Source organism: Solea senegalensis, linkage group LG1 (genome assembly GCF_019176455.1).
Source record: "Solea senegalensis isolate Sse05_10M linkage group LG1, IFAPA_SoseM_1, whole genome shotgun sequence".
In the NCBI taxonomy this organism is placed as follows: Eukaryota; Metazoa; Chordata; class Actinopteri; order Pleuronectiformes; family Soleidae; genus Solea; species Solea senegalensis.
This window is the reverse complement of record NC_058021.1, coordinates 7,524,047-7,542,473: the sequence shown is the minus strand read 5'-3', so window position 1 is coordinate 7,542,473 and position 18,427 is coordinate 7,524,047. Positions and strand designations below refer to the sequence as shown.

General features: G+C 42.3%; 2 protein-coding genes across 4 annotated transcripts in view; one reads left to right on the top strand and one right to left on the bottom strand.

Annotated features, from left to right (window-relative positions):
- The window catches only part of LOC122776015 (low-density lipoprotein receptor-related protein 8-like), a 71,493-nt gene extending 68,125 nt beyond the window's left edge, over positions 1-3,368 (top strand). For 2 of the 3 annotated variants that reach the window (XM_044036338.1, XM_044036328.1), the window contains exon 18: positions 1,007-3,368. In XM_044036338.1, coding sequence (XP_043892273.1) covers positions 1,007-1,350 — 344 coding nt within the window. In that variant the 3' untranslated portion in view covers positions 1,351-3,368. The remainder of the gene's footprint in view (positions 1-1,006) is intronic. The other variant, XM_044036346.1, reaches the window with a different exon arrangement.
- Positions 3,369-5,108: 1,740 nt separating this feature from the next.
- Positions 5,109-16,544, bottom strand: LOC122773784 (KN motif and ankyrin repeat domain-containing protein 4-like). The gene is made up of 10 exons (XM_044032741.1): positions 16,296-16,544; positions 11,806-11,883; positions 10,208-11,713; positions 10,002-10,077; positions 9,257-9,574; positions 8,991-9,075; positions 7,906-8,125; positions 7,671-7,813; positions 6,585-6,785; positions 5,109-5,691 (listed from the first exon to the last, which is right to left on the bottom strand). Exons 2-10 carry the CDS (start codon positions 11,822-11,824, stop codon positions 5,599-5,601), a joined length of 2,661 nt encoding a protein of 886 aa, XP_043888676.1. The 5' UTR covers positions 11,825-11,883; positions 16,296-16,544; the 3' UTR covers positions 5,109-5,598.
- Positions 16,545-18,427: the final 1,883 nt, after the last annotated feature.

Genomic DNA, 18,427 nt, shown 5'->3' with positions numbered 1-18,427 from the left:
TAATGGCAAATGCAATCAGCTCATATGCAGTTTATGCTAGACGCACCCGTTAAAGGGTAAACAAAAAAGACTTGAGAGGGAATTAGCTTCCATGTTTTTCCCCCCTCTACTAAAATGACCACTGATGCTGCAGAATTTGATTACGTAGCCCGTAAGTTAAGCTCCATTAGTTTGTCAAAACACTGTGAACGTTCTCCATGTTTCCAAAATGAGTCTACAACAAACAAAAGGCAGTATACAAACCGGTGAATGACACATGGAGAAGATTATAAATAAAGTAACAGCCTTATTTAGTTATGCAGCGATAGTTCTTTCCTAGCTACTGTAACAATGATTTCCAGCAGTTTGTCTAAAAGTGTAAAATTGCTAGTTACTAGTTATTCCAGTGAACAAAAGGACGGTGTCGATATATTGTTTTTATCTGCTCTTTTAAAAAAGTAGTTCTTACCACACTGTTTTGAGTTAACAGTGCCTTTTAGCCTTGTAATGCTTGTGTATTAGAAGGAGGTCAGTAAGTCGAACAGCTGCAGAATAAACAACTTTTAATGCGGAAACATTAAAAGACTCATTAGCCCCCAGGAATATTTTCTCTTGGGTAAACAGAATGTAAATAAACGTGTTGTATGTGGAAGATATAGTTGTGGAGTCGTCTTGTGTTAATCTACCGTTTGACGCGTGGACGGACACGACCTGCGTGACGTGTTAGGAGAGCAGGGAGATAAATCTTTGAATTGTGTCATTTTTAAAAACACTAATGATTTGTGGAGCTGCTGATTTAGAGTCAATCCTTTGATTGGTGTTTGACCTTACTTTGACTTTGGCTGAGCAACACACACACACACAGAGCCTCCGTAACTCGCCGCCCCCCTGCCCTCTCTGTCCCCCGCATGTCCAATGCTGCTCCTCTCTGTGCCTGTCATTTCATGCCATGGACTCGTTCTGCCTAGTTAACGCTCCCCCCCTTCCCATTTCCCTCCCCCCGCCACTGTGTGTTAAACGCATGCAGTTCCTATCATTGCCACAGTGGTTTTTGGCCTGGTCTGCGCCGGAGTCTACCTGGTGTGGCGTAACTGGCGGCGCAACTCCACCAAGAGCATGAACTTTGACAACCCCGTCTACCGGAAGACCACCGGCGAAGGGGAGGAGGACGAGATCCACATCGGCCGGACTGACGGCATGGGACACCACGCGCACCATCACACATACCCGCAGGGCATCAGCATGGGAGTCGTGGGTGCAGGGAGTGGAACCTGCCCGCAGTTCATCGCCCTGCCACTTGGCGGCAGCATGCCCGACCCAGGGACTCACTGGTACACGGAGCAGCCCATGCTGTCCACTGCTGCGAAGTGAGCCACAAAGGGACGACTTGTGGAGAAGACGGCCGCTCGGGCACACGCACACACACAGTGAGGTCACAGGTGACTTGGACTGAGACAACACGCAGCCGTTCACAGCTGTGTACTGTGCCAATCACCATTTCAAAAACCAGAGGAACATCATTCTTAGTATTAGTAATATCATACCCTTTCTCCGGTAAATGCTGAGAATCGAGACCAGATCTATTAACGTGCGTTTCTGTCACTGATCCAAGCTGGGATCTCTCACTGGTTCCTGCTTCGGGTCGTATTTTACTTAGTGAGGTGTGTGCCGTGTGTTTTATATTTTGTGACAGGGCTAGCGAGAGGTCGTGTTTTGTCCTTGATGTACTAATTTGGGCTCTGTGCTATTTCTAGTGAGGGCTCTGGGAACATGTTGTGGAAGGAGCTCTGAAAATGGAGCAGTACCTGCGTTGATGGGACAATCTGTACAGATTCATATCGGAATCAAACATAAGTGTCACCGTCTTTTGTAGTTGACGTCCTCCCGTTTTTTTTTTGTAAGATGGTTTTGTTCTCTTTATTGATTTTAAAGAGAGGTGACGACTCGTGTTTCGGCCTTTCTTTCAGGTTCAGGGGCAAGGTGTTGACATTTAGCAGTTTTTTATTTCACATCTAACATGTCAAGATTTTGGGAGAAAATGGCCATGAGCATACTTCAGAAGAGTCTGAGAGGGTGGAGAGAAGTGGATTTTATGCTCCTTAAATCAGGAGAAGCAATACACTTAGACCACGACGATCTATAGTCGACAAAAGAAACATCTCGTTGTCATAACTTAGTTTCATCACCTGATTTTGACTATGCACATAAATACACAGGAGGAGCAGTGATAACCATGTCACGCTGTTCCGCAGTGTGCACTTGCCCTCTGAAAACACAAACAGCATGCATAATTGCTCGCCAACGGACAATGCAGCCATTCATTGTTCCCGGCAAAGACGCACACACACACACATTATGCATGCACACACTCAGCAATAGGGAGCCACATTCAGTGGTCCTTCTCTTACTCCTCCTGCTCCTGCGACGGCAGACAGTTCTGGGCAGGGCCGTGTGGGAGAGTTCAGCTGGTGTCTGCATGATGACGTCACCGGTCATGTGACGTGACTCTGACGTAGAGAGCGGGTCGGAGGCCGACGTGTCCCATCAGTGAAGATGTTTAATGCTGGTTTAGTCCTGACGTGTGGTGGTTTAGTGCTGTGACTTCTTTTTAAAAAAACCTGAACATTCTAGTGTGTGTGTGTGTGTGTGTGTGTGTGCGCGTGTGTGTTTTCATTATTTGGCATGTGAGTTCATACCCACAGCCACATTTGAAACAGTTTTGTATGCTCTCTGTTGCACAACCCTCTTAGAATGCCTTCTGTATCATTCATTGCATGAAAGTATACAGTGTATGATGAAGGCCTGCATATGTAGTGTGTGAGTGAGTGAGTGAGTGCGTGTGTGTGTGTGTGTGTGTGAGACACTGTGGACAAGCTCTGAGGGTGCTTTTTGATTCATTGATTTGTAAATATGTTTTCATAAGGTTTTTTGATAATGTACTATACAAATATGTAAAGGCAAAGTTGTACATAAGATTTTAGATAAAGTGTCGACAGGTATATTAATTTATTTGTATGAAGGAGAGCAATGTATTCCCGGATTGTAACTTTCAATTATCCACCAAAGTGATTTGTGTTGTTTCTTGCTGTGCGTCATTTACAGTTCTTTTCTCCGTCACACATTTCAAAACAAAAAAAACAAACTCATCCACTCTTTCCATCCTCAGTGTTAATGAAGTGATTGGTTTTGCCTTTGTTTCCTTTTTTAATTTTCCTTCTTTGTTCCTGTTTTTTTTTTATTATTATTATTTGAAGGACAGGGATCAGCCTACTACTGTACATGCAAAGATATACTGTAATAAGACCAAACTGGTTTCACTTTTTCATTCTCTGTAATGGATTGCTTTTGAATATCTCTATATATTGATATATAAACCGACTGAAAACTTGCTGAACGCGTGCCGTGTCATTTTGGTCGGCAAATTTTGCATTTTCGTGTGTGTACGTGTGTGTGTGGGTTATCTCCGGGTTCTCCTGGCTTCCTCCATTGGACAATCTAAAGAGTGTGAGAGTGAATGGTTGAATTGTTGTTTGTCTCTATATGTGTCCCTGTGATGGACTGGCGATCTGTCCAGGGTGTATCCACCTATATCGCCCTATGTCGGCTGAGACTGGCACAGCTCCTGTGGAGGATAAAGTGGTAGAAGATGGATGGATGGATAATTTGATTGCCTATAGGTTGTCCTGGGGAAAAAAAGGATATAAGACACTCTATATTGCACATTTTTATTCCTCTGTATGTACATTTTAACATGCAAACATGTACAAGGTGATAAGAAACTGACAGTAATGATATTTTTAGCTCTATATCCTAACTTTAAACTAAATAAACCAGACCATGTAAGGCTTCTGCAGCGAGGTGTGTGTGTGTGTGTGTGTGTGTGTGTGTGTGTTCTATCACGTATGAATTATTGTTCTTCATTCGTAAAGGGGATTTGTGTTTTATCTTCATTCATAAGCTTCACCGTCATACTTTTAAACGGATCAGAGGATGTGGTTCACATTCATCATCAGACGGCAGCGTATATAAATCCAGTCCATCGTCGTTATTAAATGGAGACGAGGCAACGCCTTCACACTGTTGAACCACAGCCCATTAGGAAATGATGGCGTTATTAAATATATTTTATTAATCTGCAAATCTGCAGCAGAGAACGGGAGATTGCAAACCTTCACACATAAGCCTAACATGTCTGCCTTTATTCACTGTGCTGTGAAGGTCTTATGTGTTGGGGGAGGGTGCATTTATTTACACCTATAGATCTACGTGGACGCGGCCTGCGCGCACACACACACACAAATGCATGAATCTCACAGTCAATTCAAAGCACAGTGTTTTACTTTAAGTGTAAATAGAATGTGAGGAGCTGATTTCATGGTCATTGCAGCATCAGGGCGGTCCAGTGTGTGTGGCGGGGAGCAAATAATCCTCTGGGGAAATGAGGTGTCTCACAAACATCATCTCAAATCTCAAATCAGAACAAATATTGCTGCGGAACAACACAAATTCCACCGGCTCGCATTTTAGTGGGTGTCTTGTTTTTAAATTTTAGAGGGATTAGATCTAATCCCTTGGATGTGATCATTTCACAATTCCAGATTTGTATACGGTGCTTAACAACTGTGTTCGACCACCAGACTTTCAAAAACTTCAAACTAACAAACTGAATTCACCTTTTTATAGTCAAGCATAACATTCAGTCACTTAAACTCATTTTTCTGTCCAGGAATGCAAGTAAATAATTATAATTTGAAATTTGAATCGGGAAATAATAATGTGCTTTATTATTTTTTTTCAGATTTCTTTGTAAAACAGTAAATCTGAAAATTCATGGAGAACAATAATAATCATATTTTAGCATTAAAAATTAAATTCAAATGTTTTTCTATATACTGGTGTATTAACCATTACAGAAACATAAAAAAGTAAGGTCGTGTGAATTGGTTCAGCGCTGTGTATTGTTGGTCATTGTATGAGTGTTATCAGGCAGTTTTGGAAGAGCAGTGCCACCTGCTGGCCACGTTTGTTACAACAGCAACAAAGCTGACCACTGAGTTATCAGCTCATTTTGAGATTTCCACCCCTGTGTTCAAGGATTTGCATGTTTAACAAGAATACACATTATTATGTTCGGTTTTAAATCATTTTATTAAAAACAAACAACATTGACGTCAACTATCGAAATCGGTTGCTTTAGGTTTGCCTCTCTTGTGCACGGCATGCGGCATTTAATATTTACTTTGCATTTCTTTGTATATTTTGCACTCTGTATATTTAGACAGTGTTGTGCTGCTGCTTTACATTTTCTCTATAAACAGAGAGGCACATGCAAACATTTTATTCCATAAACACATATTTCTCTGTATAACTTTCAACATATCCATGCGGCCAAATCAATATACACACGCAGTAAAATAAATACATGTTTTCCATTGCTTATGTTGACAATTAAAGCTAACAAATAAGTCTTGTTGTTATAATGACACCGTCCCATCAGGCCTATGCTTCAGAAACGGCATCATGCAAGACGCATCTCAATCAACAACAATGCACAAAATAAAAGGAACTGTGAAGTTCCTCAGAATCAAAGTCTGCAGATTCTGTTCCGGACTTCCTGCTCTACAGGACTCGAGCCTTAGCGTGCGCCTGCAGGAGGGCGGCTGTGTCGGTGTGCGAGCCTTGCATGGCAATGGTGATGGCAGTCTGACCCCGCTGAAGGACAGAAAGAAAAGCATGTGACACACAGTTGTACTACAAACAGATGCGAGCAAAAAGGCTGGAGAGACGGTGGATTAGTTTTTCCATTCATCTTCTGACGTTTCCCTCTTATGCCACCTTGCGATTGACCCTTGTTGCTATTGTTTTTACATAAATGCTAATATGCTGAGCGAAAACTGTAGCAAAGCAATAACCTCTGGTGCAGCTTGAAAACACAATAAGGCTATTATTGTGTTTTAAAGCTGCACCAGTAAACTCCTCAGCAAAGTTACACCTTCATCATAAATGGGATAAGACTGAATTTTCCTACATGTAATTTGTCTCTGTGTATCAGGGTTTATGTCAAGATGAAAACATGCTGTGGAATCAACACAGGGCACCAGTGTTTGGTGCACTTTTTTTTATATTAAAGCTACTTTAAGGCAGACTGAGAGAAAAAAAAGGAAAAAAAAGAAAAAGTAAAATATGCAAATGCTTGCTCTCTTCGCTGCCTCCACACACTCACACACTGGTAGATGAGTTACTGTTTGAGGATTATGGAGATTTGTTTTACTGTAACCCTGATTAATCCTGGGGAATAGCTCTTCTGCTGCACTCAGACTCTTACTCCACCCACGTGCACACACAGCGTGAGTCAAAACATGAAAGCTTTCATACACCCATGTATCCTTTTGTGTTCCGTTATGTGTGCGGATGCATTATACACAAAATATAGAATATTGCAGGAGAGAAATCTACTGAGGGTGCTGCCTGTGGAATGGAATAAATATAAATTGTCCAATTACTTTTGCTCCTTTGACATTTAACTGCAAAAATCTGTGGATCAGACAATGCTGACAAATCCAGGGAGCGTCAGTCAGGCTGTGGAGGATAATTTGGGGCTTTACCTTGTTAGTGAGGGTGAGGTCACACTGGCTCCTCTCCAGCAGCAGCCTTGCGATGTGCGTGTGTCCCCTCTCTGACGCGAACATCAGCGCTGTGGTTCCCTGGCTGTCCTGAATGTTTGTGTCCGCGCCGCAGCTCAGGAGCAGGCGGACCATCACCACTCGACCGTGTCTCACCGCCAAGTGCAGAGCAGTTTGGCCCGTCTGTTTGGAGAGATGGAGGCAACGGAACAAAGAGAGACACTCGACTTACTGTAGCTCTGCAGTTTCGCACTTTGACCCGGTTCACAAGTGTAAAAAGTACGTATAAAAACAGGGACTCTCAAATTCCCCACAATAAAACTTTTATATACGATGCCTGTTAAAGACATAATGTTATTTTCCTTCAGAGCCTAGAAATTATACAGCTCTTTATTCATCACTATCACCTGAAAACACTGTGTAGTATTGTTAGATGATACAAATCTTCCACTTGTAAAGCCTCACAGGCTTCTGGGAGTTAAACTTTCTTTTCAACTCATAACTGTTTATTTTCTGTTGTTAACGCTCTCTTCTTTCATTCTTTTTTTGGTCCTTTCATAAGTGTAGAGTATAATACAGCACAATGTTACACAAATCCATAATTACTTTTGAGACACTTTTCATGATTGGAAAGGAGCAGTGAGAAGAATATCATTGTTATTTATGTCCGCCCCTAACTTAAACTTACAGTTAGCTCCACCCTCATCTACACCCTTGATTGCATCGACAACAAGAAAAAAACTTAAACAAGCAAAACATCCCAAAGTTAAACATCTCAAACTTGAATCGTCCAGCTCAAATTTCCAGGGCATCATTTATCATTTGTTTCTCTTTATGCATTTTTATTTTAAATGAAAAATATTTGTACAACCCTTGAAAATTCCAGGATTTTTTGAACACCTTTAAACATAATTAAGTTGCAATGACCCTGATTTAAGAAGTAAAATATTGGTATGTTCTCTAAATTCAGCTTTACTAATGACTACTTCAACACAATAACTAAAAACTGTGTGATTAGCAAGTCAACTTTTTCTTTTAATCACTCAGAACTTGCACACGTTACTGTACCTGACTGGAGCGAATGTTAATGTTTCCCAGCTCCATGATCTTGCGCACCACTTCCATGCCACCAGGGCCATCAGGAGCGGTCAGTGAGGCCAGCATCGCTGCTGTGTAGCCAGCATTGTTCTGAAGGGTCACATCACTCACGCCTGGTGGTACAAAGAAAATATCAACATTTCTTTTTGATATATCCACATTTTTGCAGACATTTTATTGTTTTGTTGCTAACTGTCACCCTTACCCGTGTCCAGCAGCAGGCTGACGATGCTGTAGTTGCAGTGGGACACGCTGTAGTGCAGCACCGTGTTGCCGTTGTCGTCTGCCAGGTTGACGAGGAAGGCCAGCAGTGAAGGCGTGGCTTTCTTTACCTCTCTCAGGTACGTAATGACCCTGCTGGCTGCTGAGGCCTCCTCCGCGGCCGCACTGAACCAATGCTGGAACAACACGACCAGGGCCATCCTCTGTGAAGAAAGGTGGGAATTTATCCTCTGATGATGCTTTACGACAGGAAGGTAGCCAGCAAAGTTTAAATTACAATCTAAAAAAAGTCAGTGTCCAACCTCCACAAACATTGTTTTGGATTAAAGTGATGCAAATATCTCTTCTGACAGGAAAGTGTGATACTAACCAGCAACATTTTCTGCTCTGAGAGCAGCTGAATGTTACTGTTTATCAGTATTTGTACAAAGATTATTATAATAAATGCTCTGGTATCAAACAACTTGTCTAACAAACATGTCCACCATTTTTCTCACAGCTGTACAACAGGGACAGAGTCACAAAAGGTAACAAAACAAAGACAAAACAGTTAAGCTACATGGTTTAAAACCAAAATAATGAGCTTAAAGATGTTAAAATGCCCCCAAAATGCTCAACAATATTAATTTTGTCAATGATATTGTTAATATTGTTAGAGCAGCTTCAAAATAAGCTGATAAATGTTTTAATGGATTTTTTTCGCCTTCTTATGTGTTGTTGAGTGAAAGTTATGATACATTTTATATTGCATATTTTAAAAAAAGTTGTGCAGAAAATAGAACATTTTTATTTTATTTTAGTTCATTAAAACGAGCCAAGCGAACTTTTGAACTGTGACGTATTTCCACGTTTCACAAATTCAATCAGATTTTTTTTTAAATGTGAGTACTTTTGCTCAGATATGTTTATATAGTTGGTGAAAATTTAAAAAAAGTTCCTATAGGTTGTGCTGGAAAAAAGGATATAAGACACTCTATATTGCACCTTCTTATAGCCTCTATATATACATTATAACATAGTAATGGAAATGCTCCGTGTTCTAAGGGTTAAAGTCTGCGTCTAACATACCATATCATCATTGGGGTTATCCATGTTTTCCATGTGGTCATTGAGGAACTGGCAGGCAGTCATAAAATCTGCACTCACAGTCTCCCTAAAAGAGAGGAGCATGAATGTTTGGTGAACAATAGAAAGAGACTATTGCAATAAATACCCATGAAATTAGATAAACATGAGTTATAGGAGCTGCTCACATAGGAGTGAACCTCACAATCACATTTCACATTCCATTTCCCAAAGTGACACTGATAAGGCATTAGTTCCGCTCGTCTAACCTGCACCCTGGGGTTGTTTCAGAGCCGCTGTTCCTCTCCATCTGTTCTCCTGGAGCTTTTGGTTTCGTCTTGGCCATTTTCTGTGTAGCGTCAGCTTCCACAGACTCTACACCTCCATCTGTCTGCCCCAGTCCTGTTCCTCCGAATGTCATCTGTGCATCGGAGGTGATTTGCCTCTCTCCCTCCATCCGTCTCTTCTCCGTGGCTGCGTCCACCTGGGCGGCAGCCATCTCCCCGGGCCTGGAGCTGCTCTCCCAACACTGGATGGAAGTGTCATGCACACCTCGCTTCCCATCTCCACCTGCAGCTGTTTCATGTCTTTGTCAGAATGAAAGAAATGAAATGTCACATCACTGTCAGCGTTTAGAAAATGTCCAGGAATGAATTGTAAAGCTTCGGTCAATCGACGTTATCTCCCACCATGTTGCAGCAGGAGCATGGTGGGCAGTTTGGAAGAGAGTATTGATATCTCGTGAAAGCATCAATGAGGACATCGATCCGGACAAAATGACCTGATTACAACAACCAAATAGATTTTTATGCTCCGTTCTGACATTTCTAATTTAGGATGAAAAGGAAATCTCATTTGAGGTTTTAAAGGATCACGAATGTTCGCTGTAACATACATCATTCAGTTCAAATGATTATGTTTTGCTCTGTCACAACGATGTAATAGTATCTTAAAAACCCTCAAGTTCAGTTCAGGACTACCTCACTTTTTAAGCTTTGAGAGTTGTTTACTAACCCTTCATTTAAAAGCCCCGAATCTTGGTTTTTTGACATCTGGGAGCATCCATCTGTCTTCATGATGGATTTAGAGGCTTCAGGAAAAGACAGAAACAGAGGACACAACTGATTCACAGCCTTTTAATATTCAACACTTGTTGGTGTTTTACTTGGTGCAAAAACAGATTTGATCAATCATTACTTTGATAGAATCTCTGGCAGTACCTTTAGGAGGAATGTTTTCTCCATCACTCGGTCCATGCTGGGTGTAGTAGGAGGCGAGGACGTCTATGAGTCCCACCATCTCCTGCTGCAGGGAGTTGACTTTAGCATCTGGGTGTTTTAGAGGTTTACCTTCCTCTCGCAACTCACTGTCTGCACACAAACACTCCCACTGCTGACCCAGGAGCCTTTTTATGTTCTTTATGTGGTGGACAATAACTGCTGTGTCTGCAGCCAAAGCCTGTCCATGCAGACTCATTTCAGTACACGTCGAATCAACTACAGAGTCTTGCAGTTGACTTCTTTGTCCATTTGTGGGAACAGTTCTTGCACTGCCAAGTACGTCTGGGATTCTGGAGGAAAACACTTGAGTATATTTTGGTTCAATGGATCTCACCACTGTCTCATCTCCATCCTGGTCGACCACCACCCTCTCAGCCCGGACCCACACCCCGGGGTTCCTAGTAAGATGTTGTATCTTTTCATCTTTCCTTGTGCTCTCCTCCTGCTGCTCCTTCAGCAGACCTAAGGTCCTCTGGAGCTCCAGGTCTGTTTCGTGGAGCTTCTGCTCTAGCACAGCCACCTTCGCTTGCAGGGATGTCACTGTCAGCAGCTCGTCCAGATCTGTACTCGTCCTCCACTCATGGGTTGGAGTGGAGTTATCCTGACTGACAGTGTGATTTTTAGGAAACATGACATGGCATTCATGCCGAGGCCTTTTAACGTCCATGGTGCCATAGCAGGACATGGCATGAGGGTCCGTGGTCCCATTCATGGAAGTGAAGTGCACATGTGGATTCAGGAGTCTTTCTCTTTCCTCTTGGAGGACACAGATCTGAGCCCTAAGTTCTGGTATGACCCTCACTTCCATCTCCAGCTCCCCAACACGTTCCAGGGCCTCAGTCAGGCGCCTCAACAGCCCTGAGCAGTCCCGGGGTTGAGAGCTGTCTGGGGAGCAGAAAATGTCTTCACAGGAGGTGTTTCTTCCTCCCAGGTGATCCCTTGAACTCCTGAGGCTGGCGGGGTCCTCCGTGGACTCTGAGCTCTGTCTCAGTAATACTGTGAGAGGCAAACTGGAGGCTCGGAGCAGATGTGGTCGAATGTGTTCCCCGAGCGGTTGCTCGTCAAACTCCTTGATCCTGGCCTCCATCTCTGTCAAGGATTTGAGACCCGTGGGAGAAAGTGGTGACCTGTGATCACATGCCGAGGAAGTGTAGCTATGATGATGAGCGTCTGACAGGCGAGACCTGGGCCCAAGGGCTCCAGTAGATCCCCAGAGGGTTGGGTGATAGCCATTACCAGAAGGGTTGAGGTGCCTGGGAAGAGTGCTTGCCCGGAGGCCTTTGCTCCGGCGCTGGATTGGGACTCTTTTGATGGTATTGCCTTTCTCTATGTCATCAACATATTTCAGGAAGTCCAAGTCGAGTCGAAATCCATAAGGGGTTTCGACTGAGTAAGGTGGCTTCCCTTTAAATCCATTCTCCTTTGTTTTATGAAATGAGATATTTCCTGTAAAGATGAACACAATCATTTGGTACCCATCATCATAAATGTCCAGTTTGGTGTGTTATATTATGATGTCATGTCATGGACCTTCTTACCGTTTTGTCCTTCCATCATTTGCTTTATTCAGTTCTCCCAGTAGTTGATGTCACATTATCTGGTTGCACATTTGGTATCTGAGGAGGAGAATAACATTTAAATAACAATAAACAAAATAGAGCAAATTATTGAGACACATATGTGGGTATTTTTAACTAGCAATAGAGGTGATTATTGAGTCACTGCTTAATAAAATAGTAAACAAACAACCATTTTGGTGAAGGCATTCCCGTCAGTTTTTTTATTGGAGTCTCTATCTCAATTTAATGAACAACAATAGTCCATTTTTTTGCTCTCCATTCATAATCTCCCTCACATTTATTCCCCCTCATGTAGCTCAGAGCACAAAACACAAACATCCAATTACACTGGAGTGCTGTCTCTCCCTCTCTCTCTCCTCTCTCTCTTCTTTGCTCTCGTTCTCATTTTGTTTTTCACACTCTGTCACTTCATTTCTTCCCTGCACCAGGCGGCGATTATTCAACACTGGCAGGCCTGATGTTCATTTGATTACAGGTCTGCCATCCAGGAGGAGAGCTGAAAATAGCATGGGATGGTTTAACCCAGCAGCAATGGCCAGCAGGGCAAAACATACTCCTACAGACATAAATACAGGCAGCCATTGTTCTGACTCACTACTTTCCTCCCGCCCATATCTCCCTTTGCTTCCCACTATGTCTCCAGTCTACTTTCAGACCTGTGGTTTACTTTTGCCGAACTGTCTCTGACTGTAACCTCCTCATACTCCCTTGTGTTTCATTCGTTTTTGTACTGTGTGTATGGTTTTTGAACGGCGTCTATACTCCGTGTAGTCACGTAGTCAGTCAGTCTGTCAGTGTCTCCTCAGCCTCCTCTTGAAGCGCTGCAGCCACAGAACCACAGGCCCAAACAATGTCAGCTATGCAGTAAACAGGCAAACACCACCAAATGGTCCCGGTGGGAATGTTATCGTCCATCATTCACACACTGACTGATGACCAACAATATACAGCAACCCATTACTGACAGGAATATACACACACACACAGGGGTTTTCACAGTATCACACGCGCATATATGTACCTTTAATCTCAACCATGTCTGTGTACATGGTACATATACAGTACAAGACAAGATCCCAAAATCAAGGTAATTTTCTTGGGAGTGAATGTGAAGTTGCCGTTAAAAGGAATACTTCACCGATTTGCATTTAGCTTTGTATTACTAGAATAGGGGTAGTATTTTTGAAATATTGTGTCTCCCAACCTCAGTTTCCCCTGAGTGGAGAAATATCTTCATTCATTTTTTTGTGACGTGCCCACCAGTGACACTAGGTAGAAACTGCAACGTTACTTCTTAGACCCACTCGTAGGGGGACGGGACCTCATTCCCAGAATGATAACAGAGGTTGGGAAGCACAATATTTCAAAAATACTACCCCTGTTCTAGTAATACAAAGCAAATCGGTGAAGTATTCCTTTAAGCGCTGCACACTGTTGTGAACCAATATTGTGAGGTCATATGTGTGGATTTGTCCTCTACATCTTCCCTGTTTCTCATTACACATCAACAGCCAAGACGGTATACAGTGAAGTTGTCAAAATTCAATTTCAGTTCAATAAAATAAGAATTGTTTAGCCATGGTCACATGATTTTAGTTCCCTCTTGGCGTATGAAACCCACGACGTGAATTAAAGTGAATCCACTGAAACTGATCCAGTATACTGTATATGTGTGGTTTTTATGATGTTGAGAGGAATCTTTCAGCACTCTGACAGTCTGAGAAGTCTATGTATAGCCCGTGTGGGTGTATCTCCAAAGTGTCTGTCAGGAGAGGACACGTGCCTCTATGTAAAATGCTAATAGAATGTATTCATTTAGATTTACATATTCTTCACAGAGGCAGAAACTGGGAGCATGAAACTTCCATAGACCTTTTTTTTTTTTTTAAGGAAACGAGTGACACAGAAGCTATTCTGTCTCCGAGTGCCATGCAGGACAACACCTGTCACTGCAAACATCTCTCTGCTGGCTCTGTCGTCAGGTTTTAGAAAACAGGCTGCTGGACACACTTCAAAAGAATCACCGCACCCGTTCTTTCATGTTTGTGCTTTGTAGTAAATAGAATTACGGTCCAGCAGATGCTGCCACCGACCAGTGCAGTTTCTATGCACTCAGTTTTTATACAGACTTGAATAACATGCACTTGTAGACTTTGATTTATTTTGTTGTTTTTATGTTTTGTCTGACAAACAATGTACTTTTGTTCCATTATTTATATGCAGCGTCTATCTGAAAAAAAAAAGCCTCTGTCAAGTAAAACTATCAGGCAAGGAGCACAGGGGCGGGTGGAGACTGTGTTTTCAGTCCAACTCTAAGGTGTTGCAGCTGTCTCAGTGTCTGTTTTGATGTTTAAAATGAGTCACTTCCTGTGTGCAGTGCAAGAATATCGCCGGGCGACACCAAACCCTAAAACTGTTATACTAAGAGACAGAGTAGTGCGGAGCTGACAGGCTTAATGACATATAGTGGACATTTGTTCCACACTTCTGTTTGAAAGTCAAGTTTAAATTAAAATGGTGGCAATAAAAGAAAGATTTACTTTAAATCATGCTGTATATTCAATAAGAAACAACAGCACATAACGGTGAAGTTATGTTGTTTTGGTTCATACATTTAGACACAACTAGAAACCTCTAACTCTGCATGTGTGTGTATAACCGTCTTGGATTTGTGGAAATGTTAATTGACACAGTTATTTAAAATGTCCGAAGCTGTATTTGTCGCATGGACAATGACAATTGTTTACTTCCACACTACCTATTTGCAGCCTTCCCTCGCACAAACAGACTGAGAAGCAAAGTGCAGTAGCCCACATGTTTCTTAAATACAAATATAGAGCCTTACACCCTTACATTAGCTCCCGACCATGTTACCACAGAGGAAACAATATAGCACAGTTACGGTTAGGCCACTGCCAGGAGTCAGTCGTTGCATAACTCTCCACATTTCCGTGGCATAGGGTTTAATTGTGTGCGCTTAAAGCAGAAAGCCCACCTCACAGGAAATGTTTGCTTCTACCCAAAAGCACAGCGTGATGCTTCATCTTGAAGCATCTCAGATATCAAGATATTCCCCCTCGTATCCAACTAAAGCCACTGGAGGAGAAGTTGATGTGACTACGTTGCTTTATTTGACTTGTTTTGAACTGTGGACTCGGCCAATGTATTCTTCCTTTTCCCCACAGATCTTTAGGCTGCATCAGCATAAACCTCATAATCACAACATCTTTATCCACAGCATTCTTCCCTACAGCCACAAATTAGACTTGTGACAGCAAGTGGTGACCTCCCAGCGATGCAATGATAAATGCTTCGACCTCAAACAAGGACAAAGAGATCACTTTGGATATGCAGCACTGGCTATGAGGCATATCTACGAGGAGAGACGTGCAATTTTGAGCCTGTATTCTTGTCTAGTCCAGATGGTTTTTTTTCCTGAATGAATTTTTCCATGAATTTGACTTTTCATTTTTGTGCCAACAGGTTAATATGACCTTGAATGACTAGTATTTTTTACAGCTTCAGTTGTACTTTAGTGAAAAGATGGTGGGCATTTGTAAACAATTTATCTGAATTTAAGACTTAACATGACTTGTTAGGTCCATTATGTCCGTGCTTTTTTACATCTTGCTCCCATCTGTTGCTGCAGTACACTATATATATTATGTACAAATGTTTCCCTGTCTCTGGTCTGTTCCCGGAAAAATTATTCCTCTCCTCCACTTTTTTGGCTGTACAGACTGTGGTTTTTCCAGTGCATAACTCTAAAACCCCGTCTTCTGTTCAGAGTTGATTTAGAAACCAAAGCCAACTGCTTGGACTCCAGCTCCCTTTTCCGCTTTTCGTTCTTTTCTGTCTGATTCATATTTTTCATTCACTGTCTCCACACGTATCCCATGGCGATCTGTCCAAGTTCTACGGGTTTATCTTTTTATTCAGCCTGCGTTGGATCACTGGGATTGGAGTTGTCCTGATCATATTCCAATAACAACAGTCAGAGTTGCATTGGTGTGTGTGTGTGTGTGTGTGTGTGTGTGTGGAGCCAAAGCTCACAGGATGAAGCAGCTGCCACTGGCTTCATGCGAGAAAGAAAGTTATGGTATGTTAACATGACATGGTTAAAATAAGAAATTGTGCCTCTTTGGGTATGTGTTCACGTGGACATGTGTGTTGTTGTTGGCATCCGTGCATTTGTGTTCAGCAAGTGTAAATACAGAGTTAATCAAATGCTAAATGGAATTCCACGTTTAGTGTTTAAAAGGCAAAAAGTTATTTCCCTGAGAGACTGTGGATTCAGCGCAGAGGTTGTCTCCACACAATTTGTTCAATCACTTTAAAGTCAAATGATTTTTTATTTATTTTTTATTTTTTTTAATCAAAGGCATTTAAGGTCAACATTCAGCATCTCTTGATTTGTGAGATGATATAAATACTAAATCAGGGCTTACCTTGACATGTGTTCAGCAGTTTCCCCCACTTTGGAGCTGATGCGAGGGCGTGTTTGCCAGACAGTTCACTTCAGTCTGTTCTCAGTCCAGTTCAGCCTGTCTGTCTGTCTGTCTGTCTGTCCCATGAGAAGGCAGGGAGGTACTGTGAGGGAGAGTGGCATGCAGCGGCTGTTTGGTAAATGCCAATGTGCAACCCCTGCCATAACACAAACCCTGCTTGCTTGTGTGTAAAAGAGTGCAAGCAGGGAGGGGCGTGTGAACATGCCTGTCTACAGAATCCACTGTCCAACCAGACTCACCCACTGAGTTGCCAGACATAGAGAACCACGCCCACGCCTCCAGACAGCAGCCAATCGGAGCAGAGGAGGTGTGGCTTGCTGTGAACGACAGCAATTCTTCTGGTGACAACCTGTCAAAATATGGAGCCTAAGGTATGAAGCAAGAGAAAGTACCAGAGTCAACTTACTGTGTGCCATCCATAATCACCCCCAGGCAACATGGGTGACTATGTGGTGCCTCATGAATCTCCCCATGACAGAGTGTAACCCTGTCCAGAGCTATGTGGTCTTTTCCCTCTATAATCAAATCAGCAGCTGCGGCGGGCGCAGAAGGCTTTGTACCATCCATGAGGGTTCATGCTCAGTAAATAGTTTGGTTTTGACATGGATCGTCTTCCGGCACACTGCCAGCCTCTTCTTCTAAATGACCGCTATCATGCTGGGAAAGCCCATCATCTGCTTTGACAGTGATGTCCTATATCACTTCATTTTTGGGGAGAAATAATTGGAAACGTGGGTCTGTTGAACCTATAATCTGTTCCATGACTTAAAGTATACCAACAATTACTGACAATTTTATAAATATTCATGGTCTTCAGATGGTATCTGCAGGAATCTTTGTGATTTGTGATCTCCGGGCTTTTCCATTACAGCATCAGCAGAACCAGTATTACCACGAGACAGTTGACATTCTTAATGACTGAATGGTTATTGCATTCATGGGACACAATGGTACAGTCACATTCCCCTCAGAACAACAATTACCTGATAATGGTAATGCTATGAATTGTTGATGTTTTTTATATTTATATCAGCAGCCATTTTGGACCACCATGTTGTTACAATACCCCACAATGGCCAAATTAAACATATGTGTTGCTAAATAAAGGGAAATATAGATAGATATTCAGCTGCAACATGAAACTTCAATAATAAATGTTATAAAATTGTACGACCTGTACATTTAACTAAGAAGATAACCATGGAAAAACATCAGCATATACAGACATGCTATCATTCTTAGCATCAAGGTCAGCAATGTGTAACATTAAGGAGCGTTCATTGGCAGTATGTTTGTGTTAAATTGTTTTAGAATAAAGATCTTAGAATAAACCTTGTACCTCACTTTTTATGTGTACTATATGTACTTTGGAGTACATATGGAGTAAACGGCCACATTGGATTGGTGGAAGTGTATTACAAAGAAGAACGACATCCTCGCTGGTTTGCAAAGGCCACCGTTGTTTCGTGACACACTTGGGAAAGGAAGGAGTGAGCAGAGGTCCGATCTGCAGTCTCACCATTAGATGTTGCTAATTCTTAAACCCTGGACCTTTAAATGTCTAGTGCAGTGCACCACTGTGCCAAGTCCTAAATTGATGATCTAATACTCGTTCTTTTCTTGGTGTGTGTGGGTTTCCCCAGTTTCCTCCCACAGTCCAAAAACAAGCAGAGGCTAATTGAACACTTTATAATGACTGTAGGTGTGAATGTTTGCCCTGTGATGGACTGGCGACCTGTCCAGTGTGTACCCTGCATTTCACCCCATCAGCTGGGATTGGCTTCAGCCCCCTGTGACCCTCCTCTGGAGGATAAAGCGGTAGACAATGAAAGACTGAATGTTAACCCCTACAGTGATAATTGCTGATCACAGCCTCCAACTGGCGGCACTTAACTTGAGTCTGACATCTAAGCAAAATAAACCATGCAATGTTTTTGAAGACTTAGACGCGAAGAAGTGAAAGAGCAGCTCGAGAGGCTGAAACCACTGCAATGTGCCCTGCAAGGAATGGAAAAGGAATTAGCAAGAATTAGCAAGAAATACTTCTTTTCCATTACCCAAGCAGACAACTG